The 23,477-nt window shown below is 47.9% G+C and overlaps 9 protein-coding genes across 9 annotated transcripts; 3 read left to right on the top strand and 6 right to left on the bottom strand.

The window, feature by feature from the left end:
• Window positions 1-198: 198 nt before the first annotated feature.
• Window positions 199-1,744, top strand: SPPG_02099 (uncharacterized protein; the record flags this gene model as incomplete). The annotated part of the gene is made up of 8 exons (XM_016750400.1): window positions 199-426; window positions 502-565; window positions 628-789; window positions 858-960; window positions 1,049-1,068; window positions 1,145-1,207; window positions 1,268-1,621; window positions 1,689-1,744. 8 exons carry the CDS (start codon window positions 199-201, stop codon window positions 1,742-1,744), a joined length of 1,050 nt encoding a protein of 349 aa, XP_016611068.1.
• Window positions 1,696-3,068, bottom strand: SPPG_02098 (uncharacterized protein). The gene is made up of 5 exons (XM_016750399.1): window positions 2,842-3,068; window positions 2,729-2,770; window positions 2,319-2,651; window positions 2,176-2,254; window positions 1,696-2,114 (listed from the first exon to the last, which is right to left on the bottom strand). The coding sequence occupies exons 1-5, from the start codon at window positions 3,043-3,045 to the stop codon at window positions 1,900-1,902; spliced, it is 873 nt and encodes a 290-aa protein (XP_016611067.1). The 5' UTR covers window positions 3,046-3,068; the 3' UTR covers window positions 1,696-1,899.
• A 424-nt stretch (window positions 3,069-3,492) lies between these two features.
• SPPG_02097 (uncharacterized protein) lies at window positions 3,493-5,405 on the top strand. Its single transcript, XM_016750398.1, has 3 exons — window positions 3,493-3,570; window positions 3,635-4,112; window positions 4,175-5,405. Exons 2-3 carry the CDS (start codon window positions 3,708-3,710, stop codon window positions 5,264-5,266), a joined length of 1,497 nt encoding a protein of 498 aa, XP_016611066.1. The 5' UTR covers window positions 3,493-3,570; window positions 3,635-3,707; the 3' UTR covers window positions 5,267-5,405.
• A 2,774-nt stretch (window positions 5,406-8,179) lies between these two features.
• Window positions 8,180-13,030, bottom strand: SPPG_02096 (uncharacterized protein). Its single transcript, XM_016750397.1, has 11 exons — window positions 12,489-13,030; window positions 12,077-12,216; window positions 10,970-12,010; window positions 10,733-10,905; window positions 10,453-10,661; window positions 10,042-10,381; window positions 9,766-9,973; window positions 9,584-9,698; window positions 9,308-9,510; window positions 8,937-9,245; window positions 8,180-8,877 (listed from the first exon to the last, which is right to left on the bottom strand). Exons 1-11 carry the CDS (start codon window positions 12,793-12,795, stop codon window positions 8,416-8,418), a joined length of 3,507 nt encoding a protein of 1,168 aa, XP_016611065.1. The 5' UTR covers window positions 12,796-13,030; the 3' UTR covers window positions 8,180-8,415.
• Window positions 13,031-13,779: 749 nt separating this feature from the next.
• SPPG_02095 (uncharacterized protein) lies at window positions 13,780-15,658 on the top strand. Its single transcript, XM_016750396.1, has 6 exons — window positions 13,780-13,991; window positions 14,126-14,407; window positions 14,472-14,532; window positions 14,600-14,809; window positions 14,876-15,240; window positions 15,302-15,658. The coding sequence occupies exons 1-6, from the start codon at window positions 13,854-13,856 to the stop codon at window positions 15,461-15,463; spliced, it is 1,218 nt and encodes a 405-aa protein (XP_016611064.1). The 5' UTR covers window positions 13,780-13,853; the 3' UTR covers window positions 15,464-15,658.
• SPPG_02094 (uncharacterized protein) lies at window positions 15,183-16,511 on the bottom strand (the record flags this gene model as incomplete). The annotated part of the gene is made up of 1 exon (XM_016750395.1): window positions 15,183-16,511. The coding sequence occupies one exon, from the start codon at window positions 16,509-16,511 to the stop codon at window positions 15,648-15,650; it is 864 nt and encodes a 287-aa protein (XP_016611063.1). The 3' UTR covers window positions 15,183-15,647.
• A 55-nt stretch (window positions 16,512-16,566) lies between these two features.
• On the bottom strand, window positions 16,567-19,183 carry SPPG_08984 (uncharacterized protein). Its single transcript, XM_016757135.1, has 5 exons — window positions 18,757-19,183; window positions 18,396-18,700; window positions 18,251-18,331; window positions 17,387-18,185; window positions 16,567-17,323 (listed from the first exon to the last, which is right to left on the bottom strand). Exons 1-5 carry the CDS (start codon window positions 18,979-18,981, stop codon window positions 16,664-16,666), a joined length of 2,070 nt encoding a protein of 689 aa, XP_016611062.1. The 5' UTR covers window positions 18,982-19,183; the 3' UTR covers window positions 16,567-16,663.
• A 412-nt stretch (window positions 19,184-19,595) lies between these two features.
• Window positions 19,596-21,622, bottom strand: SPPG_02093 (uncharacterized protein). Its single transcript, XM_016750394.1, has 3 exons — window positions 20,771-21,622; window positions 20,592-20,697; window positions 19,596-20,523 (listed from the first exon to the last, which is right to left on the bottom strand). Exons 1-3 carry the CDS (start codon window positions 21,356-21,358, stop codon window positions 19,970-19,972), a joined length of 1,248 nt encoding a protein of 415 aa, XP_016611061.1. The 5' UTR covers window positions 21,359-21,622; the 3' UTR covers window positions 19,596-19,969.
• A 343-nt stretch (window positions 21,623-21,965) lies between these two features.
• Window positions 21,966-23,413, bottom strand: SPPG_02092 (uncharacterized protein). The gene is made up of 6 exons (XM_016750393.1): window positions 22,975-23,413; window positions 22,809-22,911; window positions 22,654-22,737; window positions 22,556-22,589; window positions 22,231-22,486; window positions 21,966-22,168 (listed from the first exon to the last, which is right to left on the bottom strand). Exons 1-6 carry the CDS (start codon window positions 23,335-23,337, stop codon window positions 22,118-22,120), a joined length of 891 nt encoding a protein of 296 aa, XP_016611060.1. The 5' UTR covers window positions 23,338-23,413; the 3' UTR covers window positions 21,966-22,117.
• Window positions 23,414-23,477: the final 64 nt, after the last annotated feature.

Here is a 23,477-nt window from a genome sequence, read left to right as displayed (position 1 = left end):
TACGAGGACCATGGCCGGCATGTTCTATTCCTGCGATCACCGCGTGTCAATGCCTTCCGTAATCAAAATGCCCGCTAGACGCTTAAAATAGCGAGATGTCATCAAAGTAACTTGCAACAACCTCGGTAAATAGTAGTTTACAATGTGATCTGCCAGTAAATACTGGCCCATACCATCGCTCTGCATTCCGTTTCAAACATGGCCATAGATACGCACCCGACACCGTTACAATTACCCAATATGCAACTACCACAGATGGACCCTTCACCTACTGCAGCTACGACAGCAGCTTCGACACCAGAGCGCATCAATTTGTCCGATATGGATTCTTCGCGCTATGCCGCCTTTGGTTCCATTTTCATTTTGGGAGTGGACTCGTGTCTCTTTCCATTGGATACCATCAAGACATTAATCATGTCGCAACGGGTAAGTGAAGCTTTCAGAAGGTCATGAAGTTCCTGCAAGCGAGTTTTCCTTATCCCCTATACTATAATGGATTAGGAAGCAACTTTTGGTCGAGAACCTAATATTCTTAGACTTATATGGCGGATTGCCAAAACTGAAGGTGAGTAATCGAACACTCTCCGTTTTCGGATGTCCTTGCAAGATACAGATCCATACATTTAGGGATCGCCCGATTCTGGCGTGGCCTTCCGCCAGCAGTCGTCGGTTCCTTTCCTGGACAAGCAATGTATTATCTTGCCTACGAAACGGCCCAAGATGTGTGTGCACAGTCAATGGCAAAAGAAACGTTGGAGAAGAGTGTGTTTTTGAGAGGTTTTATTGCTGGTATGAGAGCGCCAATCCTAACGTTTTGAGTCAGATCAAGCGAGATCACCGATTTACGTTGGTTAAAGGGGCTTGTGCGGAAATATCGGCCGGACTGTTTTATGTCCCTGCTGATGTGGTGGCTCAGCGGTTGCAAGTGCAGAACCTCAATGGGTTCAACCATAATTCGAGGTGAATTGAATTAGTGAAAGAAGGCGGTGTGATTTGTTTATTTCGTTAACGACGATTGATCGGTGGTGATTTTTTGTTTCGCGGTAAGGTTATATGCAGGACCAATAGGTACGCTACGTTTCGAAGCGGCAAATAAATCTTTGCCCAGGGTCAGCTGGCTTTTGATTGTTTGGCACCCACTTAGATCTTGCGAAAAGAATCATGCGCAGCGAAGGACTTCGGGGATTCTACCGCGGATATCTTGCATGTACGTTTGTAGTTTATCTTTTGTTATTTCTCGGAAAACGGCCTTCAACACGCTATTAAGACATAGGAGCGTATGCGCCAGCCTCCGCTGTCCAGTGGGGATCCTATGAACACAGCAAACCCCTCCTGCATGGCGTACTGGCTGCTATTGAGAGAAAACGAAGTATACGGATACCAAATCGAGATCATATCGTCAACGGCATCAGTGGCGGATTCGCTGGTTTGTGTGCTGTCTGTGCAAATAATCCTTTTGAAATCCTTCGAATTCGCCATCAGCTGCTAGATAGAAGTTGTCCGGCGGATGCCGAAGTAATTAGACGTGGTTACTGGTATTTGGCAAAAAGTATATATCTTAAGGAGGGGCTGGCGGGCTTTTACAAGGGCTTGAGATTGAGATTATTGGTTACTGTGCCTGGTAAGTTAACCTACTTATCTCATTTCTGTGAACGTACTTTGGCTGTAACTCGTCTTTGCTTGCTCAGGAGCCATGGTAGCTATGAGTGGCTATGAAACGATAAAGACGTGGAGTTCGCAGTAACCCTGTGCCTTGGCTCGCTAGGTTAAGTATAGCTAGAAACTTAGCCTAGTGTATTAATAGATTCCCGATTTGTCTCTTTACCCGCATCTGTATGTACAAGCCCAAATTGCAAACTACAGCAACAAAATCCACGCGACATTGCAAACTTGGGCGGGCTATCCTGATGGGTATAATACATCATAATGCCCTGGTCTATACAACAGCACTACCTCTGGCACATCACCAGGTACCTCCAAAGGTTCCATTGGCGAAAGTTCGTGGTAGTTTACTCCAGCATCCGTAGGAGTAGGATCTAAGTTGGCAATCCTGATCGTGATGCCAAGGGCGTTGGAAATGGCAACGATGTGTGGTTGGTCGGCTTCAATATTCACTTTAAAGCAGAATTGGTCAAGTACCCTGTGACTGCAAAGATCTGCATATGTATCACTTACTCGGCTCCACTTGTGAACCTATAAACGCATCTAGCGAGGGATAACTATCCAAAATGAACGCCTCAAACAAATCTCGATACTATAATCAACACGTAAAGTTGCAACACGATTCCGATGTAGTTCAGTATGCACAATTCACCTACCTTTTTCAGGACTGCAGCTGTCACCAATCTCAAGTAGCACACAATGGTATCACTAACATATTCGGTTTGAAATATCTCCAACAGAGTCTTGCTATCCTCTTGGGGCTTCAAAGCCGTCTCGAAAGGTTCCCAGAAATCGATCAATAGAGACATGTCATAACCCATCTCAGTCATAATGTCTTTTGTACTAGCTGCCCGTGCAAGAGCAGCTTGGGCCCATGGCGTACCCCGTCGCTCCCATAACAATTCGCAGAAGCGGAAACTGAGAGCCCGATAAAAGCAGTTTCCGTCGCGTTTGACTGTTCGCATTCCTTTGCAGGTTTGTGAAAGGTGCTATTTAATTTATCGCATCAGTGAACGGATCATTGGACTATCCCCTATTAGCGCGCAACACAAAAATGCATTGATACCTTGACTTTTCTCTGAAATATTTCCAGTCCACTGGCGAATTCCTTTACAGACCATACTTGGTTATTCTGCTCCTTTGTATATTCATGCCAACCAAATAAGAGGCAACGCAAACCTTCTCCAATCCTTGCATCCCCAAGATATCAGATATCAACGGTGAGGCGCCAGTCTCGGCTTCTTTGATAGCTCGTTCGTAGCGTAGAATTTCCTCATCGGAAGGTCGGTCGTCTTTCCCAGTATCAGCTCCATTTTCAATGGGTTGTTGCTGTTGGTCTAGCCCTTGCTCCGCGGTCGGCGCGGCCGTGTCGCTCGGATGCATCTTCTCAAGTTAAGAGGGTGACGACGAGGGTGATCTGGAAGGACGGGGGCGAGAAAGAAGCGCGCTGAATTAATAATACTCTTTTAAGGTAAATTGCGTCAGGTGAGCGCGGCTGACCGTGGCTTAGTCGCATGACTTTGTGCGCAGAAGCACACTCCCCACACTTGACACTAGAACTGGTTTTATTCTCTTCACCAGCCAACTTTTGGAGCATTGAGTTATCTCAAGAAGGGGCACCTTTAACTTCCGGCTGCAAAGGACGTCAGCATGCAGCTCCATTATTGACAAGAACGATAAACGTTAGGTATGTTTACAATAAGAGATTGCCAAGTAGGTGCAGATTCAAAGGAGAGCTGTATCGCTCCAGACCATACCCTCATATCAGGACGGAAACCTTGCAATGAGCACTCGTTGCGAGATTGAGCAGTGAAAAGAAAAAGAAGAAAAGAGTGGACTTTATAGACTTAATACTTGCCCCAGCGTCACCACAGCGGGTCAAGACAGAAATACACTACTCTGTACTCTGTTAAGTGTGTTTTGTTTATGTTCATGGCCTGATCGGCAGGTTTCTAATGTGGTTGGAATGCAGAATCCAATGAAGGTGGAGTTCAGATAAGCAAAAACGAAACGGCTGGCTTCGTTCAACAAAAGAAGTGTGCGAAATGAGCGGCGGTGCAAGGGGAGGTTTGCCGTTACGTTATCCCTCTTGGGCACCCTCCGCAAGTAATCCAAAGAATTATCCTTGTGTACTGAGAACGACGGCGACCAACGCCGCAATGACCAGCACACTAGTACTCCAATGCCGTCCTCATTCATTCCTCCCAGTGTGCCTTTTCTGGATTGCCATATCAGTCCTGACTGGAGCGGAAGCTGTCCCAGTCCCACCTAACTCGCCTGGAACAGGGCTTGGGTTTGTGGAGCACAAGGTCGATGCCTCTTCGTTTGCGTGCCGGGGTGTTCTGGCCGGTGGGCCGGAGGGATGGTATCTTCAAAGAGAAAAACCAGTAACAATAACGTGGGAAGGCCTACGGCCAGCAGCAGCCCAAAGACTGATGCTCGAGTTAGCGGTAAGTAGGAGCAACTTGGCGGAAGTGACCGCGAAAGAAAATAACACTGACAACTTAAATAGACACCCGCAGGAAGCCGCTGTAACGTCACAACCACACCTGTGGAGTGGAGCTTAAGTCGATACACCTACTCTGTGCCATCTTCAGCTGTTATTGCTAATGAAGGACCTTGGACACTGACGTCCCCTGACGGTGCCATGGGCTCGCTTTCGAATGTCTTCCTAGCCAATGACATTGGTTCCTGCCAGACCACAGCGGCCAATAACGGGGGAGGTGTACCAAGTTATGTAGGCCCAGTTACAGCAACGGCAGCGGTCGTCATTGTCGGTATGGGTGGCCTGGTGTGGTTCAAACGACATCGACGCGTAATGCGAAGCAAAAGAAAGGGAAAAGCATGGGAGGTTGGTAGAGACTCGGAGCAGATGCAAGAGAAAGGGACAAAAGTTCAAGAGTGGATGGCGAAAGCGGTCAAAAAAGGACCGAAATCGAGAGACCCGCAAACAGGATCGGATGTATCCGATAATGGATCTACAGAGTATGGTGGAAGTAACAAGTCCGTATACTCCGATGGCCCATTGTTATTCTCATCTGGAACGTTGGAAGACCTCAAAAGCCCAAGTGGGACCTCCGCCAAGTCACGATCTAGTTCGTCATCACAGAGCAACCTGGAGACCACGGTGCCAAAGCCAGCCGTCCGCACGTACACTGGCCCGCCTCCACGATTTGCTGGCGGCTCCTCTACATGGCGACCACCAAGAGAGGCTGGCATTCTTTGCAAAGCCGTATTTGCACATAAGCCAGAGCAACCCGACGAAATGAATCTTCGTCGAGGCGACTATGTGGTAGTCGATGCCTTCTTTGAAGATGGGTGGACACTCGTCCATTCTCAGGACCCATTAAAATTCAAGTTCAAAAAGGGCAAGGAGAAAGCGGGAGCTGAGACTCGCAAATGGATGCCAAAAGCGAAGTCAAAGACCAATGATCAAGAAGACCTCAAGAAAGAAGGACGCGATCAAAACTCCTCTGGAATGGTACCATGGCATTGTCTAGCACTTGCGACGGAGCAAGATGTACGGCAGTTGGCAAAAACAGTCTCAGAGGTTAGCGTAAATAGTGGAGTTACCGGTAACTACGCCATGTCACATAGACTTTAGAGTAGTGTCGAGCACGTACCGTCCCACCGTTGACTGTGATGAGCATTGATGGCTGCGTCAGTGCAAGTTATATAACGTTCTATGCAAAGTTCTGATGATGGAAATAAATTTTGGGTTTTTGGAAAGACCAAATATCTTGTATGGCTAACCACATATATTACAAACTCACACCCTCAACAAGAATGTGGTATATATTACAATCAAGCAACGACAGCTACAAAGAGCCCTCCAGTCCAACACATAGAGAATCTACATACTGTGCATGTCCTTGAATATTTCAAACGTCGGTACAAAGTGAATGATCAAGACCGTCCCTTAACTCCCGCCTTATGCGTCTGTGATTTCCCAGTGCCTTGATTATTACCAGTTGATCTCACATTGGGAGGGTATTCGTTGGGGTCCTTGTTGTGGGGTCGAGATGTTGACTTTGATGCACTGGCTGCGAGGTGCTTTCCGCCCGGCTTGGTGGTCATGCCTTCTGTGGTGGAGTCGGTAGACGAGGCGTTGTGGTTGTCGTTTTTCGAAGACATGGTAACTACTTTGGTGACCGCTTTAAAAAATCTGGATGATGGTGTGATAGTGTTGGATTTGTTTGCTATGTGAGCAAGTACGAATGAACGACCAGCTGGGTGCTTTTATAGCGTTGGGTCGAGCGTTGACGTCACTATAACGCGCACTTAGTGCTTACATAAGCGTACTTTATGCGACGTCACCTGCTATGGACACTTGTCGTCGTTCAACCTGCTCAGATATGGTCCATCTGGATGAAGGGGTGGATAAAGAAAGGGCCAATGGATGATGTCAAATAGCACTTGAAACACAAAGCTGGAGAGTGTGGACATGAGCGGTTTGCATGCATACTAGCACATAGATGCGTGTACATCTGAACGGAGAAGACGTTCAGTCCCTACGCCCAAACACCCTCCCTCCACACTGGCAAGGGAACAAGCTATATTGCACGTATTTCATTCATACCACAATAGACCGTCGTCATCCTTGGTTTGAATACCAATGCCAAAACTATCCTGTTGGTAGCATTGATAGCGTTGGACAGATTCCAGCGCACCCAAACACCCAACCTTTTCTGCTTCTTTCAGTAAGCGTAATGCAGCAAGCAGCAGACGCTGTAATTCTTGGATGATGCACTAATGATACTGCCCATTACTAAAAGAAGTTGAGGAGCAGATAGAGTGAAAAAACAACCGTTAGTTGTGCTTGTACGTAAGGATCGAAGAGGTTTGCATCGGGTCATCCTTTTCAACGAATAAGATCGACGATATTGAAACTCGAGGACATCAAGCGGCATGGAGATAAATGTTCCCGGCAGTCAACAGTGTTTCTCAGAGACTTCTGCGCTGGTCACAGCCAAAACTTTGAAACACTGAAAACATTCATTGGGAAACCGGAGCAGTCTTCTGGTGTTGTCACGCTGTATTTCGATGTCCTGGAGATCCTCTACTGTATCCGGTATCTGGCTGTCCTTGCTACCGCGACATTGGTCAACACCGAAGCAAGCTGAAGCCACTCCTCGAGCAGCTCCAGTAGCTTAGGCAGAGAGGTAGTGCCAATGATGCCAAAGTTCTGGATGATATTTCGTCAATTACCAACACCGCAGAACTGTCTGGCTCAAATCGTTCGACCGTTTCCTTGTGAAGTATAAAGTCGGCCATCATCCAAAATCACCACTTCCACATCATCATCCTGCACGATGTAACGGGCGTGTGGACGAGAGTCTTCAGACAAAGTTGCGCTTGTCATGGCAAAGCGGTTATAAGGCTCATTGACACATGGGAGAATATCCAGAAGCGCCTATTTATACACCACAGCATCCAAACTGGATGTTTGTATGATAAAAACAGTGAAGGTAACGAATGAATGCAATATTCAATACTTTCAATTGCATGTCAACATAATATGGCCACCAACGAGACTACGCCGCACTGGCCAGCAAATTGAAAGTTATCCACAATCCCGGCCTTGGTCAGCTGGTGGGTGGGATAGAAAGTTGGAAGAATCCTGCGGCAAGCAGAATGAGGAAGTCCAGAAAGGACGGGGAAATAGGAAACCCTGTTGTAAATCTGTGCTTGCATTAAATGCATGGTTCTCTTTCGACTCTCAAAATCAGAACAACATTTACTCTTGCAATGCGACGTACCCTCAGAAATGGCTGAGACAAAGTACCTTTGTCGACATTTGAGAGCGACACGTCGAGAGGCCTTTAGCCGCTTTGCGTTTCTTTATACGGCTTGGCGCATTTAATGCAGCGGACATTCCTTCCTGGTACATTGTGATATATTTTGTCTCCATCGACTCTCACAGGACGTCTCACAAGAGATGCGACTGTTATTAATAGTAGGCCAACCAAGAGCACGACGGGCATTGGGTATCACATATATCTGAACTCAATCTGCCTGCATTCTTATGTATAGATATCAAATCTCGATTTGTAGTCAACAGGTATTTGGGTCTCCACCTACATACGTCCGAGCGCGATGTGGCGCGGCATCTTCGGACATGTTGCACAAGCATTATTTATGAACATTTGTTACTTCCAATACAGACAAAACCGTATTGGAGTTAACAACCAAACTAGAGGCAATCTGCTAGTTCGTCTATGGATTTAATAACTACAGAATAAATTTTGGTACATTGAAAACACTGATATCAGCGAACAAGTCGCTCACTATTGCAACGCTGGTCATGCAAATTATGCCATATTGGAAATGCCGACTATGCCGATACAAAATGACATGTTTTTTGTTTCTGACATACGGAAATTTATACAGAGCATGATGCGACAAATCCGTGATAAGTCCGACACTCTTATCTGCATTTGCAACCTTTCTTGATTGTGCTGTCTTCGTTCGCTACATGATACTTTTGGACTAGAGACTGAACATTGTCTATTACACACTGGTTCTGTTGTGAGGATGCTGACTGCTGACTGATGACAGTGTTTGAAAAGATAATATCAGGTGCGTGGACCACTGATCAAGTGAAATGTAATGGATAGTGGAGAGGAGGGTTCTACAGGCGGACGAGCCGTTGGCTGCAAACGGGGTACTTTATATACATATCATACTAAATTACCATCAAGGACGATCCTTTTTGCGTGGTTCCAATACGTCGGCTTTCATAATCACAATTATTCACGTTCCACCTTCTGACGCTGGAGGCACGTCATGTCGGAATGTACAGGCTTCTCCAGCTCTACAATAGCCCTGTGTGTAGAAAAAACAACTCTTGGTTCCGCGTGCACGATGATTGATTACGCCACCACGTCCACGCCCTTGCTGAATCCCTCCACGTCCCCGATCAGGCCGCTCGTAAGGACCCGGTCGGTGGCCGCCTCGATGAGAGCGGTGCATCGAGTCAGGTTGTCCTCCTCGTGGACCCCATCGCGAGTTAGGACGTCCATTCTGCCCTTGGTTTTGTTGTTGTGGTTGTACGTGTTGTGACAGAGATTGGGTGCTGTTTTGTCCAAATTGTGAAGTGAGGGAATTTAGAAGCTGTCGCTGCTGATGTGGCTGTTCGGTCTGGGAAGACGACAATGGTAAGCCCACGGGATTTGGGATACTCGCCGGAGATACCGCATTCTGGCCACCCAATTGCTATATGACGCAACGATTTAGCAACCATCGTTTGAACTCCTCGTAATGATGTTACTCACCGAAAGAAGCGACTGTATTAGAATTGCTTGTGCGTTAATCGGTGCGTTAGGGTCGGGCTGCAATGACGCCTGTGGTAGCGCGCTGGGCATACTAAGGGAACTGAGTGCAGACAACAATGTGGTCCCAAGGTCCATCTGATTCGGTACGGGTGCAACATTCTGCGCTGGTAGCCCAGCAATCGCACCCAGTACACTCGGCTGCTGTGATGACAGCGCATTCAAAAGCCCGCTTACATCCAGATTGCTTGTACCTAGATTCATAGCAACATTGGGATCCGTCGCTTGTCCTGCGACGTCCAATGTTGGATTCTAAGAAAGAGCCACAGTCGGATTAGCAACTTATTTACGTTCCCGGGATGCGTTGCACGTACCACACTCTGCTGATCGTCCACCAGAATGATCCTTGGTGGGATCACCGCACTAGTTTCCTGTTCTTCTGGAGGTTCAGCAGGAGAGTACGGAATTTGGTCCTCCGAGAAGTACGTGGCGCTGAGAATTCCGCGTACACGGTCTTGCTGCGCTGTGGCTTCCGTGGAGTCGCGGCCCCATTCATAGGAAACTGGCCAGCTGATGACTGGAGGTCAAGGTGAAGCTGGTGTGAGTCCCTAGTATCCTGTCAGGAGTGACGTCTATATACCCTGACTCACCAGACGGAGCTACCCAATCTCTTGATGCTATTAGTTCGCGTCTGAACGCTCTATGCCCCTCTTGGCGATCGAAATCGCGCGCGTTACCACGCTCATGTGGTGTAATGTTAAACGCCTGCAAAATATATCAAACAGTCATCAGCGCCCATCCGTGACTCGGTGGCACTATAAGTATTACCCACCTCTCTCTCTTCCTCCTGAGTTGGCTCGAATTTCTCGAAATATCGCACCGAAACAAGTTTGTCCGCTTCGGCAAACCTAACTCGCTTCTTTTTTGGCTTGGCTTCATTTACCGATGCTGGCGTTTCTTCGCTTTTCTCGTTAGTGCTGCGGTAGCTGGGTATCTTGTCAGCATCAATGAGTAACGAAGAATTAGCGGTTGATGTAGGACTGCAAGAAAAGACAAGTGGTCAATGAATGTCCATAAACAAATTCGCTGGTATACCGACGAGGCGCACCTGGATTCTGCCATGTCATCTACAGGGGTAGTCTCTTTCACTGATTCAGTTGATACGGGAGCATCCGAGTTTGCTGCAACCGGTTTTTCGGCTTTCTTAATCTTTGGTAAGGCTGCATGTGATAGCGACTTAAAGATGTCGAAATTATCCACAGCTTGAACGACTTTACGGTCCGCCTCTGCAGGGGCCTTCTTCGGTCCGTCCACCACTTTTGTCTTCTTGGCTGCTCCACCACTAGAATCATCTCTGATACGCTTTTTCTCGTCAGCTTTGTCGGCGCTTGCTTTACCGATCAGCGCCTGCCAGCTGCGCATTACAGACCCAGCAGCGTCATGGACGGCTGGCAAAGACAAACAAAATAGTCATGAGCGCGACACGTATAGTAACATCGGCGTAAGATCCCGATCTTACCAGGGGATTGCATCCCAGCGTCTATGGATGCAAAGTACTTGACCAGCTTCCCTGTTTTCATCTCGCGCAAATCACTCAACTCTACCGGCAATTTGAGAAGGACTTTGAGCGCCACAATAGCACAGGTAGCCACATTGTTCTCGTGTATTGTGTCTTTGGCCTTCAGTAACATTTTGGTCATTGTTTTTAATCCTTGCCTCTTCAAAAAGCTATTTGACATAGACGACAGAGCGTCATTAAAAAAGATCGATGTCACAGTACAATTGTAAAAGGAGCTTACCTCGCAAAGACTTCTTTGTTTGAGGTTTTCTCAAAAGCATTTAATATCGGAATTCTTTCTTGCCAGACCGTGGCTCGCGCCAACTGCTTCGCCAGTGTTTGAGCGGAAGAGTTATCTTTCACTTGTCCATCTTCGGTCAGAAAAGGTGCCAAAAGAGTCTCCCCTGATCCTTCCTATTATAAACCATACCGAGTAAGTATGTGCGTTACTCTTCACATCTATTGCCGAGCTGCTTACATCTTCGGACACAGGAGAATCTGCACGCATGCCGCCGTCTTCAGGTAGCTGGAAAGTCTCCGTCTCCAGTGGCTCACTTCTAGCAACTTCTGTTGCATTTGTTTCCCTTGCTGATGGTTGCACACCAGTTGTTTGCCACCCGTTCAGTGAACCAGGCATTGAATTGTTCGGAGGCATGCTCTGAGCTCCCGAAAATGTCGACGGTAGGGCGGATGCCCAAAGAGAAGGATACATGGCAGAGAAAGGAAGATTGCAACCATGTCTTTCTTGAAGATACTTGTGAGTCTCCAATAATTGCGCTACTCGGGACTTGAAGTCTACATCGACGCTGTTGGTGGCAGCCGGTATGCTATATGGCAAGATTGGATTTGTTGATGGACTGTTTACACTGACGGTCATTCCCGATGGTAGTACTAGATTTCCATCTGTTGGGACAGCAGATGTATTGACACTTTGGGGCGAAATTGTAGACACATGAGTTGCATTCGTCGCTGGTACAACATTCATATTTGCACTTGCTGCAGCGACGGGAAACGCGGAATATGTTGGATATACGGAATTTCCCGATGGCATCGGTGCAGACATCGAGACGTTCGTGCTACTTGTTGGTGCGGCAACCGTAGTGTTTTGGCTGGTCGTTCCCAGTGGGGTATATGCCTCATATGCATTGACGGTCGGCGCTGCCAGTGATGAGTTACTGGTCGAAGAGGATGCAATTGCTGAGGGATGCGGCACTGTCGGTATACTGCTACTTGGAGTATATTGGGCTGCTACTGCTGAAATAAAAGGAGCATTTGCCACTGGTTGGGCCACGGAGACTCCAACAGGTGTGTTGGGGACGATTGGGTTATATGTCGTAGTCGCGCTAGGGTTGAACGGGAAGTGCCCAAGGCTCATTGGATTGGTCACCGTTGGTCCAAATGAAGAGGCTATAGCTGATGGCGCTGGTATCGTTACTGGAGTTGCCGCTGGTGTAGGCATTGACACGGCATTATTCGCATTCTTCTTCTTCGTTCGCTCTCGCACAAACCAGTCTTTGACCTGCCGGGAGACAGATTTAGCTACACGAATCCCATACCAACCCATCTCAGAAATTGTGCACACTACTTGTTTCTCCGAAAGACCAACAGTCTGGCTAATTTCCTTATAGATCTGATCAGAAGGTTTAGGATTCTCATCGAATTTCTTTCTCATGAAATCGGTTTGTTCTGGGCTGAATTTCTTTCTTAGGTAAGTTGAGGAATTCTCTGCGAAAATGGCACATCATAGGATCAGCTTGTGACGACGAAAATCAATTTCTTTGCTGTTGTTAACGATGTGCACCCGACGGTTGCTAGAACCTTGGCATGCGAACAGTGTTTGTGATATCATTGAGAAAATCAGAATTTTGATATATTCCGATAATGCTCCACAACCATGTACAGTTGGATTGCTTTCCGGTTGTCAGCATTTTTATCTTTGTCTCACATCAAATGAAAACAGTCCTAGTTTTTTATGCTAGCGGATGTGCTGCCCTTACCATAAGGAGTTGTTATCGTTACAGGAAAGGATACGGAAGAGTTGGCGCCTGACAGCGTCGACGGGACGAGATATTGCAGAGGCTGCGGATGCAGCTGATAAGTGTAGAACTGCTGCGACTGCGGCGGTTGATTTGGTGGAGCGGAGGATAGCACATTTCGTTGGGCAGAAAGAAGCGCCTGCACACTTGTGGGGGCTCCATATGGAGTCATAGTTGACATTATGCCACCAAAAGGTGAAGCGGCCGAAGAGGACGGGGTTTGGGAGGCAGACGTTTGCTGCCAGGGAGTATTTTGAGCGTGATCCATTCAGCAATTCTGCACAAGCGGAAACAGGAACAGCCCTGTGCTTGTACTTGGGCCCCACTCTTTACCAGAGTGGTCCTATTTTAGTTTATGCCTATAGGACTTTAGCAAAATCCGGCCACAACGAGCCCCCTCTGCACACGGATGACTTTGGAAATCCTGACGCCGCCTTGGTTTGGCCTTTCCTTCCCACCAGGGCTCACGTTCGCTTAAAAAGCTAAGTCAGCTAAGCTCACGCGGTTTGCTTACGCAATCGCCAGAGCTGGAGGAATTTCAGTTTGGAGGATAAACTACGGCCCATGAGACATCGACACAGCATTCCTGTTCGACAGGCCTAAAAGTCTTGGCGTTTACAAAATGGCTTGAGTCTTACCACCAGTTGCAAAGCACTCACGCCAGAATCACAATGTTTGCTACATCCAAGTCGTAAAGCTCGGTTCCAAATACCAAGGATGACAGGGGCGCACAGTTACTTTTTGCCACAGGAGACAGTGGTATTCTTGTTCTACAAGGATTCGTTCTCTTGCGTTTCCATCATCGTCGATCTTTGCAAACTCGCTCAAGCTGACTTTGGGCGGGCCAAAAGCTACCTCCTCTTTCGACCCAAAACTGTACTACCAACCAAGCAATCAAGCTCCTATTGCAGCCTCGTTACAGGTGTGTCTGTACATCCCCATACTGTTAGCATCTGAAATATCTTCCCACTTGCTACCTGCCCCGACGTCAAGATGCAAATCATGTTGACAACCACCACTTGTCGTACAGTCTGCATTAGACCAACCGTTGCGTTTTGCGCGTGCAAGACCCATAGTAGAAGCTTGTTTACCATAGCATACTTTGGGCTAGTTTGTCGTCTTGTGCTTTTCCAAATTTCCAAAAGTCTTCAGTCGCAAAAGACGAACATTGTTATCTGAGTTTCCGCCACGCGCCACGTCAGCGCCATAATTTGCCAGATGTGGCCGGATTCCTGTTTGTCACTTGCTTGTGGGATTGAACGACGTTTGCAGCGATCGCGAACCGGCCCAGATTTTGAGGTTCATCCCAATCGGGTTTCACAAACAATGTCTATGAACAAAGACGAGGCTTTACGTTGCCTGCAAATCTCAAAAGACAAGTTCCAGAGCGGCAACACAGACGCGGCGTTGAAATTTGCAAACAAGAGTATAGCACTCTGCGAGACTGCGGAAGGCATTGACTGGGTAAGCATTATTGTTTAGACCGTGCCCATTAGGCAGATCCGTAGTATATCATCTGCCGTTGCAGCTGAAGCATATTTTACCTATGTTATTTTGTGACTGGACCTTCCCACGCTCTAACATTCCATGTCAAACAGTTGGCATTTCTCAAAAAGCACGCACACGCCTCCTCAGCAACATCCTCCTCCACTTCTTCCAGCGCACGACCTTCGGCAGCGACAAGCCGGAAACGCGCAACTTCATTGGCATCTGCAAACAGTGCTGACAGCGAAGACGCTGGTCCGTCTCGTCCCTTTACACCGGATCAGGTTGAGGGTATAAAGCGAATCAAAGCTTGTAAAGCCAAAGGCGACTTGTACGCTATCTTGGGACTGGAGAAAGGATGCGCAGAAATTGAAATCAAGAAGGCGTATCGAAAGGTGGGTTATTCGAGTTCTACGGTTCCTATCTTCTGCTGCCTTGCAGTTAACAGTGTGGGGACAGTTGGCTTTGCAATTCCATCCTGATAAATGTGGAGCACCAGGGACAGACGATGCTTTTAAAGGTAAGACAACTCAAATACGCAGTCCTATCGTATCAAAACAGGGTAATGAATCTTTCCAAACTATCAGCAATCGGACACGCCTTTGCGGTTCTGGGGGATACCGATAAGCGTGCAAAGTATGATCGATTTGGAGTAGATTCTGAAACTTCACGGGGAGGCGGTGGTGGCGGCGGGTTTGGCGGGCAAGGATTTGGCGGATCACCATTTGAAAGTGAGATCAGTCCGGAGGATTTGTTCAATATGTTTTTCGGGGACATGGGGGGCATGGGAGGGTCAGGTAAGGGGTCATTTCTAAGGGGTTGAGTGCCAAGGAGCCCCTTTTCACAAGTTCTCTTGAATCTAGGAATTCGCATGCACAGTTTTACTACAGGCCCTGGATTCCGTACGCAATCATTCCGGCGTAACCCGCACGCACATCAACATCATCCTACAGCTGGCCAGGCCCAAGTTCTGCAATTCTTCCATCTCCTCCCTGTCATTGTATTGTTCGTTTTCCCATTACTATCGGCTCTGTTCTCGGGCCTCCTCCCTGGAGGAGATCCAGAACCGAATTTTTCTTTCGCAACCTCCCCACAGTACAATCTTCGCCGGGCCACCGAGTCACGGAGCGTCCCATACTTTGTTAACGCAAAAGCATGGAACAGATGGGATGGCTCAAAAGCTAGGCATGACAAGTTGCAGAAGTACGAGCAGGATGTTGAAACCGAGGTATGCCTTTTGAAGATGCGACACGTGCTGCGGATTACATACCTTACAAATATGTACCTAGTGGCATCGCAACCTTCAGCATCTCTGCGCTCAAGAACAAGAGATCAAGCGCTTCCGCATTGCACAAGCAAATGGATGGTTTACGGTGGATGAGAAAAAGCTTCGAGCAGCCCAGGAGATGAAGATGCAAAACTGTGAGAAGCTCCGGGACTGGTATCGATAGATTTTTGCTGTGAACACAGCTGCATGAAATTGACATCATCGACTCTGCGTATGATGTCTGTATTGTGATTCGATAAAACCGGAATCTAGTCCCACTGTGCCCCTCTTCCTCACACAAAGCCCAGCAATTGTGTCTGTCTTGACAAAAAATGCCGAAGACTGCTGCGTGTGTTCCCAACCGGTATCTAATCGTCTGCATCTCTAAAATTCGCCAAGACTGAGTTCTCTTCCTCATCCTCGTCGTCAAGATCCAAATCCTCCATCCCCTCGAATAATTCTACATCAACAGTGACGTCTCCTTCCTCGATGAAAGCCATATCACTCTTCGCCAAAGACTGATCTTTTTCAAACAGCTGTCTCCCCGTCAGTTTCGTCCCTTTCCCACCCTTCAAACTTTCCAATAGCCCACCCACAGCTGCTGCTGCGCGTTGAGCTGGTGTTAGCAGCTCTTCCCCTTTAGGTTGCTTCAATATACCAGCAATCTCCTCCAGAAACTTGGCTTTCCATATGTCAAAAGTAGCCGGTGTGACTCGAGTTCCCGCGTGCCGTTGTCGTTCTGCCTCCTCCTCCGCCGCAATCCGGGCAGCTTCCTCCGTGGCCATACGTTCCGATCGCTCTTGGAGCAGTCGCTCAAAGGTTTCTTTTGCCGACGTTGCAAGCGTGAAGACCATTGCCATTCCAACATATTCCGTTGCACATTCGTTGATCGTTTCCAAGAGGGTATGTGTATCCTCCTCTGTAAGACCGGTAACGTCTGTTAGTGACAGTTCGGGGAGGGTATCAGGATATGTTTCTGTATAGGTTATTGTGAGATATAGTGATGGGTCAAGGTGGGCAACATCTTCTGGGGTGTCTTCTGGCTTGATGTGTATTCGAAATGCGGCGGGCGGACCGACATCAAGTTCTTCGAATTCATCAGGAAAAATGGACCGAAGGGCCTCCAGTTCGTTTGCTTGCTCTTCAGCGTGGTCGGTCATTGCTGAAGAGCGTCCTTGTGTGGAGATCTGGTAGGCAGGAGGGACTTCCACCCTGGGCGGGAGGCCTGCCATGGCAACAGTTGATCGAACTAGATACGTAAGCAAGTCCCCGCCAATGGTCTTCGCGGTAGTTTTGTCCTTCTTGTACAGATTTACAAACACAATACATTCCAACTTGGATAAGACTTAATAAATATATGTGCCGTAGTGAGCGTATGTATATATCAAGTCGCATTAACAGATGGTTCCTCCGCCGCCGGTGTCACATCGTGCCCGGGACCTTCTGCTGCACCAAAGTCCCACTCTCCTTCGCTAGAACTTGTGTCGTCACTGCAAGTGTCTTCTCCATCAGATACATTATTCCAGGATGATGATTCACTTTGTTCCTGATTCGGACCGTCGGCTACTGTCGTGCTAGGCGAGATATTGTCCTCTGGTTCAGGCTCTGGTGTTGTCGTTGGATTTTCAGCGGCGGCGGCCACATTTGGTAGAGTGTGTCGAGGATCACTTTCATCAGAAGTGAGACTGTGTTCATTTATCTCGCCATGCCCATGGGACCTTCCTGCGACCACGACGCGTCTCCTTCCGGGTCTTCTTATTCCTACGACACCACTTGATCCCTGTGCTGCTACCCTGGTTGCTGCATCGTGTTTTCTTCTGGACGCTAGGCCTGGCTGCGATCTCTGGGAGCGCACACGACTGGTAGCTGGTCGAATTGCCGTGGGAAGCACGGGACGATGACGTGACGTAATGCTCTGAGGCCGGCTAAGGCGGTTCTGCGTTGTTCCAGCCTGCACCTCAGTTCTAGACGCATCGTCAATATTTTCTCTCATATATCTCTCCACTGTGGCGAGAATCGATGAATGCGGCGATTGCTTGAGTTTCTATGCAGCAGAAGCAAGATGCGCTTAATATACAGTTGCGCAAGTCGTTAAGGAGGAGCATACCTGTAACGTTTTGTTCCACCCCGCCACATCCAAGATCCTTCTGATGTGTGCAGGACTCTCAGAATTCGGCCTGTTTCCAGGGCTTACAAGCACCACCGCGAATCGAATGCTAGCTTTCAGGTATCTCACCACATCTGCATCTTCGACGCCGTCCCCCTCCTCCAATGCCGGCACGGTTTTCGGTACATTTTTGTAGCGATAGTGCTTTGACGATGCCATCGTATGCTTCAAGGTGTGGTAGATAGAATGGGCACGCGCAGTGAGTCCTGCCCAATGACGCAGCCGATTTAGTGTTACTTGATGGGTGACGCTGATCCAAGGCATGAAGGTAACAGGCGTTGGAAGAAACTCATTGGAATCGCGGCAGCCGATAATGTCCCCTTCTAGTACTGAACTAGCACCGGCAACGGTATCTAGAGCCATAACCACACATTTCCATCCGCCATGCTCAATCACCAAAGATAGAACCTCCAGCCCCACTCGCCGGTTTGCCATGGGAGGTCGTGTTGATGAATCTTTTAGTATCGAGGGCTCGGGTATCTCTGAACAAGCCTGGTAACGGGGCTTTGGTTTGGATTTTCCTGATTCTTCTGGCGATATGACCTGCGGGATCCTTCCTATGCATCGGTCCCAGTGATCCGAATGATGGTGATGCTGCTTCCACCAACCGAAAAGAATCCGACAGAGGTGTGACAGAATGCTGCCCGAATTCATTAGGTACGAAAGGAAGGGTTGAGTGCAACAGAGTGTGCGAAGTGTGCGAGTGAGCTCGAGATGCAGAGTCCAATCGTGAGGAGACCTGATGTGACGGAGATATATCAACATATCTCTGCATGGTAGTATAACATATTGAATGCTACATACTTTTCTGCTTTGTCTGATATATTTCGCATGAGATTTGTTAGATATACAAGCCCATCATATTGTAAAAAGGTTTCCGTCCAGCTGTCAAGAAAAATTTTGAATTATTAAGGCTGTTCGGGTTTCGGCAAGTATAATGTTGACTTACCCAACCAGCTCACACGCCACACAGATTCTCAACTTTCTAATCATATTCAGCAAAGTTTCATCGGCCGTATATACAGTATCACCGTCCCCAACGTATGCCATTAAAAACATGGTAAAATCTAAAGGAGAGGACGGCTGTTGTCTGGGCCCAGTTGGTGTCGTCCCTTTTCCGGCCTTTTCATCGAAAAGCGAGGATTTCGAGCGGTATGCTCGGACCAACGCCCATTTCGACTCTGCGTCCAGTTTGATTTGAGCTGCCCGGTCATGCGGATATTTTTGAGCAGAAGTTTCTGGCAGCAGTGATTCCTAGGTGGGTGGTCAGAACAAAAACTCGACAAAACAATACAGGTCATAAAACCTACCATAATCTCATCAAACCAGCCGTCGATTACGTTCGGATCGGGCATCACCTCCTGGTCTCCTGCAGGTCGCTCGTCCCTTGCGTTACCTGGACTTTCACGCCCTAGTCCGGTTTCTACTATATCGTTCGATTGAGGTGACACCAGAGAAGCCTTTTTCGAAGTAGACGGCGAGTCGCTTGACTGCAAATGCGATGGTTGTGTGGAACGTCTAGCAAACGGAAACATTGTGTGGGCTGCAGCGGTGGATACAAATTGTGGAAGACGGGCTGAGTACAATGGGATTCGAGGGAGCCTTTAATAGTAAATGGACGTCAGGGCACAGAACAACGTCAGCATTCAACCATTTTTTTGTGGAAACTCCCAAGAAAATCAATCCACATATCACCAGACCAGTATCACCTCCAACCCCAGAGTATCGGAAAAAAATCGTTACCTCTATTCTTTATCCCTTGCCAAAATTGGGATTCGCTCACTTTCCCGCTAAAATGCAGGGTATCAGAGACTCTTTTCCAATTTGACACTCACGTTTATCTGGTTCAGCAATTCGTTGGCCCGGCGCGGGGAAAGTGAACAATACGAGTAGAGAGCGCGTCGAATTCAGTTATTGCCAAGGGTCACTGTCGAATGAAACTCTGCTGACGAGGTAATGTGGTGCACCACCGAACAAAACGCTATCCTGACAATTATCGGGTGTTGAAGGCCGTTTGAGCGCGGTGCAGCGGAGTTATCTTTGGTTGTTTGCTTACATAAGGTCGCCTTTCTTAATTGAAAAGGCCAACGTTTCTGGCGGCATTCTGTCGTCGTTCGGGCTACTGGGAGCTGGTGAGAGACTTTCTAAGTTTCCGACATTAAGGATATCATATTTTACATACATATTAAAGAATGACCAGGCAACTAACAAAACTAACTACAGGACGTCCCCAGGCCCACTTCTCAGAACGTGATCGCCACTTGGACGACCCGTTGGACGCTCTCATAAATAAATAAAGGCAAAATAAATAGATAAAAGTTAACTATAGTGTATATCCAGCACGTCACCCCAGAATGTCTGCCTCACGCCGTAAAGTTTACGGTAAGCGTCGAACGGAACGTGACTTTCGCTGGCGATATTTATCATCGTCTACTTCTTTCGGAAGGTTTGAAATAAAATAAGTGTTGGACGGAGTTATGTACAATTCTCGATTTGCCCGGTTGTCCATGTTGGAGTGGCCCATTAATTCATGACGCTCATATCCATTCCAACATCCGTATCGGAGTTTAACAAAGCTGCGTTGGTTGTAGTCATCATGGCTTTGGCGGCCGATAGATCGACGTAGGCTTCATAGTTCATCGCGTTGTCATTATAACCAGCAGATGATGGGCGTTGAGAACCTGAGGAACCTTGTTGCATATCTCCCTCAACAGATGCACACTGAGCATTGAGAAAACCCAGGAAAGTTCCGGGTGTACCGGGTGCCTGGTCCTCCAACAGGGACATTTCCGATTGGGTGGGACTGGCTGCGCTCGGCGATTGAGGATCACTCTTAAGATCAGATTCTGCTGGAACAGCAGGGCCAGAACTAAAGTTCCAGCTCTGCAGCAAAGAGTGCCCTGAAGGAACAGGGTTCGTAGGACTGCACGACGGATCGTTGTTCTCGGTAGGCGTTTCGGGATTCTCGTGGACCGACATGAGGGGGTCATCATACGAGAGCGGAATGTTATGTTCACCAAAACTTAGAGAAAAGCTTTGCTGATGCAGCAAGCAGTCCGTGTAAAGACGACAGTTTTCTGTTATTCAGCAGAAGGTCATCTGTTACACTTTCACGTTCCAGAGTACTCTGTTACAGGAAACTTACCAGCTGCCAAAGGGAGCATAAGGGCCCTGTATCGGGCGACAACATTAAATATGCGCAGGGCAGCTTCCACGCTGAAACCAGGCAGCAAAGCCCTTTCAGTTGCGGTCTGATCATCAGTCCAAAATATGGAATGTTAGATTGAAAGTTTCCTCATTCATTTTGAGAAACGCTGCGCGTACCCTCAGTGTCAAATCTAAGTCGGCTGCAAGTTCGGGTACGTACGCCCTGCGATCATTACACCAATCTTTGAGTTCTTCACAAGCTTCGGCATGGCTTTCAGGTGTATTCATGGAGAATTCCCTCAAAAGCATCAGTCTTCTCCTGTTACTCTGTTGTACGCGAAGAAGGCTGAGAGCAAGGGCAGCTTGCGACGACCTCGGTACGGGCGCCGACCTCGTAGAAGCGGGTACCAAGCTGGGAGAAGCGAGTGGAGACGCCTGTGGAGTGGGACCGTCACACGGAGAAAGATTCCCCGGTGTAGCGGCAGGAGTGGCCCAAGGTACTACGGGAGTTCCGACTGGCGAGACATTGAGGCTCCTACACCGATGCTGGCCAGAGTTCCAGCAGCGAGGATGATGCTGATGGTGCTGGTGCTGCTGGGAATGGTATGGTAATGCATGGCAAGGAAGTAGTCGTTGCCGATTGTCCATAAGGAGATGAGGTGTTCCAGCCGGGCTTGGGAACATGCTGTTGCCAGATGCGAGATGAGGCGAAAGGAGTTGCTGCCCGAGGCTTTGATTTGCCGATGCTGCAGATGCTGGGCTCATTCTAGATAACCACAGCGAGAAGACGGAACGCAAAACCTTGATTTTTGAGCACAATGTCTGGCCAGATGGGAAGCGTGTTGGCAAGCGCAGCGAAACGCGCGTTGGCGGTCGATGTGTAGGTAAGCGTGTTCCGTCGCGGTCGCGTTCCTTTACCCGCGTATTGGATTAAACTGTCCTTTTGGAGATTCCTTTTGAGACTTGACGTTGTCTTCAATTAATCGTCCCACAGAGTTAGTTGCAACAAGGCATCCAACTGGGAATTCACGGCGATGAAAAGAAAGAACGAAAAGATAGATCCGCACCGATATGCCCGCTGAAGCTAAATGCACGTAGACACGCTTTTCATCGAAATTACAATATGATAATGACAGTGTCCCTTGATTTCATTTACCTTTGCCCTTTCTCCCCAGGATTGGCACAACAATGCGCATGCCCGCCTTGCCGCCTCCCCTTCATACCATTTACCGAACTGGAATTAACTAGGCTGCATGGTGAGTTGCGTATGTTGATTACACGGTCGCACTATGACTGACACCATATGGTAATGTTCTGTTTGACAGCAGATTGAGATCGCCATATTGCCCGCTTGTTAGCTTCTAAGGGCAACCTTACTATTTATTGAAAATGATTCCAAATTGAAAAAAAAAGCCCTTTGGTACTGCCATCCGGTTGACCTATTTACGCCAAAAACACACTCTACATTGATTTGTCTTCCTATACTATGCTCCTACACTATGCTGTACCTATATATCCTACTCTTTACACAGTGAAATTACCAGATTCAGAACGGACGTATGCACTTGCCGCAGTCTGCGCAGAACCGCCATTGATTTTTAGCGCATATTCATTAAAGGTTGGAGAGACTGACATACCTGTGCTGCGCCTGATCGCACCCCATAAGTTACAGCCTCGTTTCTCGCACTTTCCAATGTATGCCCGGCGGACCTGTTATAACCATGCACGGCTTTCCACATCCACAGTGAATACAGTCCATCCAATATCCATCCAGCAAAGGCAACAACGCAAAAGACTGTAGCAACAATTTTTCCGTCCGTAAGCACCCCTAATAGGTTGATGAATCCCCCGCTACCAGACCCCGGAATTCCCACCGCCATGTAAAAGGCAAATCTAGAAAGTATCAGAATGTGAATCAGGTTTGTCTTACACATACCATCCCAAAAGAGATTATCAACTTACGCAACATGTAATCCGTTGAACAACAGGAAGATATCTGCAATATTTAAATACAGTTCAGTCTCAGATTTCTTAACAAACTGACAAAAAGAAAACCTTACAGAAGTATAATGCCGTATTCCTTTGAAAAGCAATATATATGGGTCGATACCATAGGTACAACGACGCACCTCCGATGACGAAAACTAAGATAGGGGATAAGATACAAACATAGCGGAACCCAGGCCAAAACAATGGACAAAATGGGGAAACATACCATACACGAGACTGACCCCAAAGTCACTAGCCACATTGTTCATATTCCGTGGATGTGAAACAAGTAGCATCAAGCACGAAATCATATTCCAAATCAGTAACACCTTGAGAAAGACTTGTTGAGACGATTAAGAATATATGATGGAGCAGATGGGCCTTGATCGTACCATAGTGGCTAACCATAAGCGATAGATTTGCAAAACCGTTTTTCGATTAGCCTCAGGGATCTCCACATCAATATCATGATAGAAGAGTGGATAGAATTTCGGCCAGTTTGGCGGGTGGAACCCAGCCTGCCGCATTTGTTCCTGTTCTCGTCGTAGTGTCGCCTCGCGCTCGTTGAGTTCAGCTTCCCTTCTGCGAAGCTCTTCTTCCCTGGCCGTTAAGTTTTCGGCATTTGTAGACGTTGGATAGGTGGTCGTGCTGCTCGGAATATAGGATGGAGTCTGGTACGGCTGAGAAGTTGGAGTATCTGCAAAGGGGTTTCCGACGTCATCGTCGGTAAGGGTAAACGGACTTGCAGTGGACATGACGTGAGAGAATGCCTATCGCCACAGAGCCAGGTTGTAAATGCGAATGTGAGATGGTTTGGTTGACATGCGCGAGAGATCGCTGGTCTTGCCAATGGTCAGGAAGGCCGTGGCCAAAGCCTCAGATCACGTGTACACTG

This window comes from Spizellomyces punctatus, assembly GCF_000182565.1.
Source record: "Spizellomyces punctatus DAOM BR117 chromosome Unknown supercont1.3, whole genome shotgun sequence".
Taxonomy (NCBI): domain Eukaryota; kingdom Fungi; phylum Chytridiomycota; class Chytridiomycetes; order Spizellomycetales; family Spizellomycetaceae; genus Spizellomyces; species Spizellomyces punctatus.
This window is presented reverse-complemented; position numbering and strand designations above follow the sequence as displayed.

Excerpts from the sequence above, each read along its gene's own strand:
- SPPG_02093 (XM_016750394.1), bottom strand. The coding sequence starts at position 21,358 with ATGAGCCCAGCATCTGCAGCATCGGCAAATCAAAGCCTCGGGCAGCAA. Across the intron at positions 20,698-20,770 it reads ACTTAGATTTGACACTGAGG|ACCGCAACTGAAAGGGCTTT; the intron begins GTACGCGCAGCG and ends ACTGATGATCAG. Across the intron at positions 20,524-20,591 it reads TATGCTCCCTTTGGCAGCTG|AAAACTGTCGTCTTTACACG; the intron begins GTAAGTTTCCTG and ends GCTGAATAACAG.
- SPPG_02097 (XM_016750398.1), top strand. The coding sequence starts at position 3,708 with ATGAGCGGCGGTGCAAGGGGAGGTTTGCCGTTACGTTATCCCTCTTGG. Across the intron at positions 4,113-4,174 it reads GACTGATGCTCGAGTTAGCG|ACACCCGCAGGAAGCCGCTG; the intron begins GTAAGTAGGAGC and ends CAACTTAAATAG.
- SPPG_02098 (XM_016750399.1), bottom strand. The coding sequence starts at position 3,045 with ATGCATCCGAGCGACACGGCCGCGCCGACCGCGGAGCAAGGGCTAGAC. Across the intron at positions 2,652-2,728 it reads TATTTCAGAGAAAAGTCAAG|CACCTTTCACAAACCTGCAA; the intron begins GTATCAATGCAT and ends TAAATTAAATAG. Across the intron at positions 2,255-2,318 it reads CAGCTGCAGTCCTGAAAAAG|TATCGAGATTTGTTTGAGGC; the intron begins GTAGGTGAATTG and ends TGTTGATTATAG.
- SPPG_08984 (XM_016757135.1), bottom strand. The coding sequence starts at position 18,981 with ATGTTTCCGTTTGCTAGACGTTCCACACAACCATCGCATTTGCAGTCA. Across the intron at positions 18,701-18,756 it reads GCTGGTTTGATGAGATTATG|GAATCACTGCTGCCAGAAAC; the intron begins GTAGGTTTTATG and ends CCACCCACCTAG. Across the intron at positions 18,332-18,395 it reads GTGGCGTGTGAGCTGGTTGG|CTGGACGGAAACCTTTTTAC; the intron begins GTAAGTCAACAT and ends TTTTCTTGACAG.
- SPPG_02092 (XM_016750393.1), bottom strand. The coding sequence starts at position 23,337 with ATGTCCACTGCAAGTCCGTTTACCCTTACCGACGATGACGTCGGAAAC. Across the intron at positions 22,487-22,555 it reads TTCAACGGATTACATGTTGC|ATTTGCCTTTTACATGGCGG; the intron begins GTAAGTTGATAA and ends GATACTTTCTAG. Across the intron at positions 22,169-22,230 it reads TGCGATCAGGCGCAGCACAG|ACTGCGGCAAGTGCATACGT; the intron begins GTATGTCAGTCT and ends GGTTCTGCGCAG.
- SPPG_02095 (XM_016750396.1), top strand. The coding sequence starts at position 13,854 with ATGTCTATGAACAAAGACGAGGCTTTACGTTGCCTGCAAATCTCAAAA. Across the intron at positions 14,408-14,471 it reads TCAAGAAGGCGTATCGAAAG|TTGGCTTTGCAATTCCATCC; the intron begins GTGGGTTATTCG and ends GTGTGGGGACAG. Across the intron at positions 15,241-15,301 it reads AGCAGGATGTTGAAACCGAG|TGGCATCGCAACCTTCAGCA; the intron begins GTATGCCTTTTG and ends ATATGTACCTAG.
- SPPG_02096 (XM_016750397.1), bottom strand. The coding sequence starts at position 12,795 with ATGGATCACGCTCAAAATACTCCCTGGCAGCAAACGTCTGCCTCCCAA. Across the intron at positions 10,662-10,732 it reads AACAAAGAAGTCTTTGCGAG|CTTTTTGAAGAGGCAAGGAT; the intron begins GTAAGCTCCTTT and ends TATGTCAAATAG. Across the intron at positions 9,511-9,583 it reads AGATTGGGTAGCTCCGTCTG|TCATCAGCTGGCCAGTTTCC; the intron begins GTGAGTCAGGGT and ends CTTGACCTCCAG.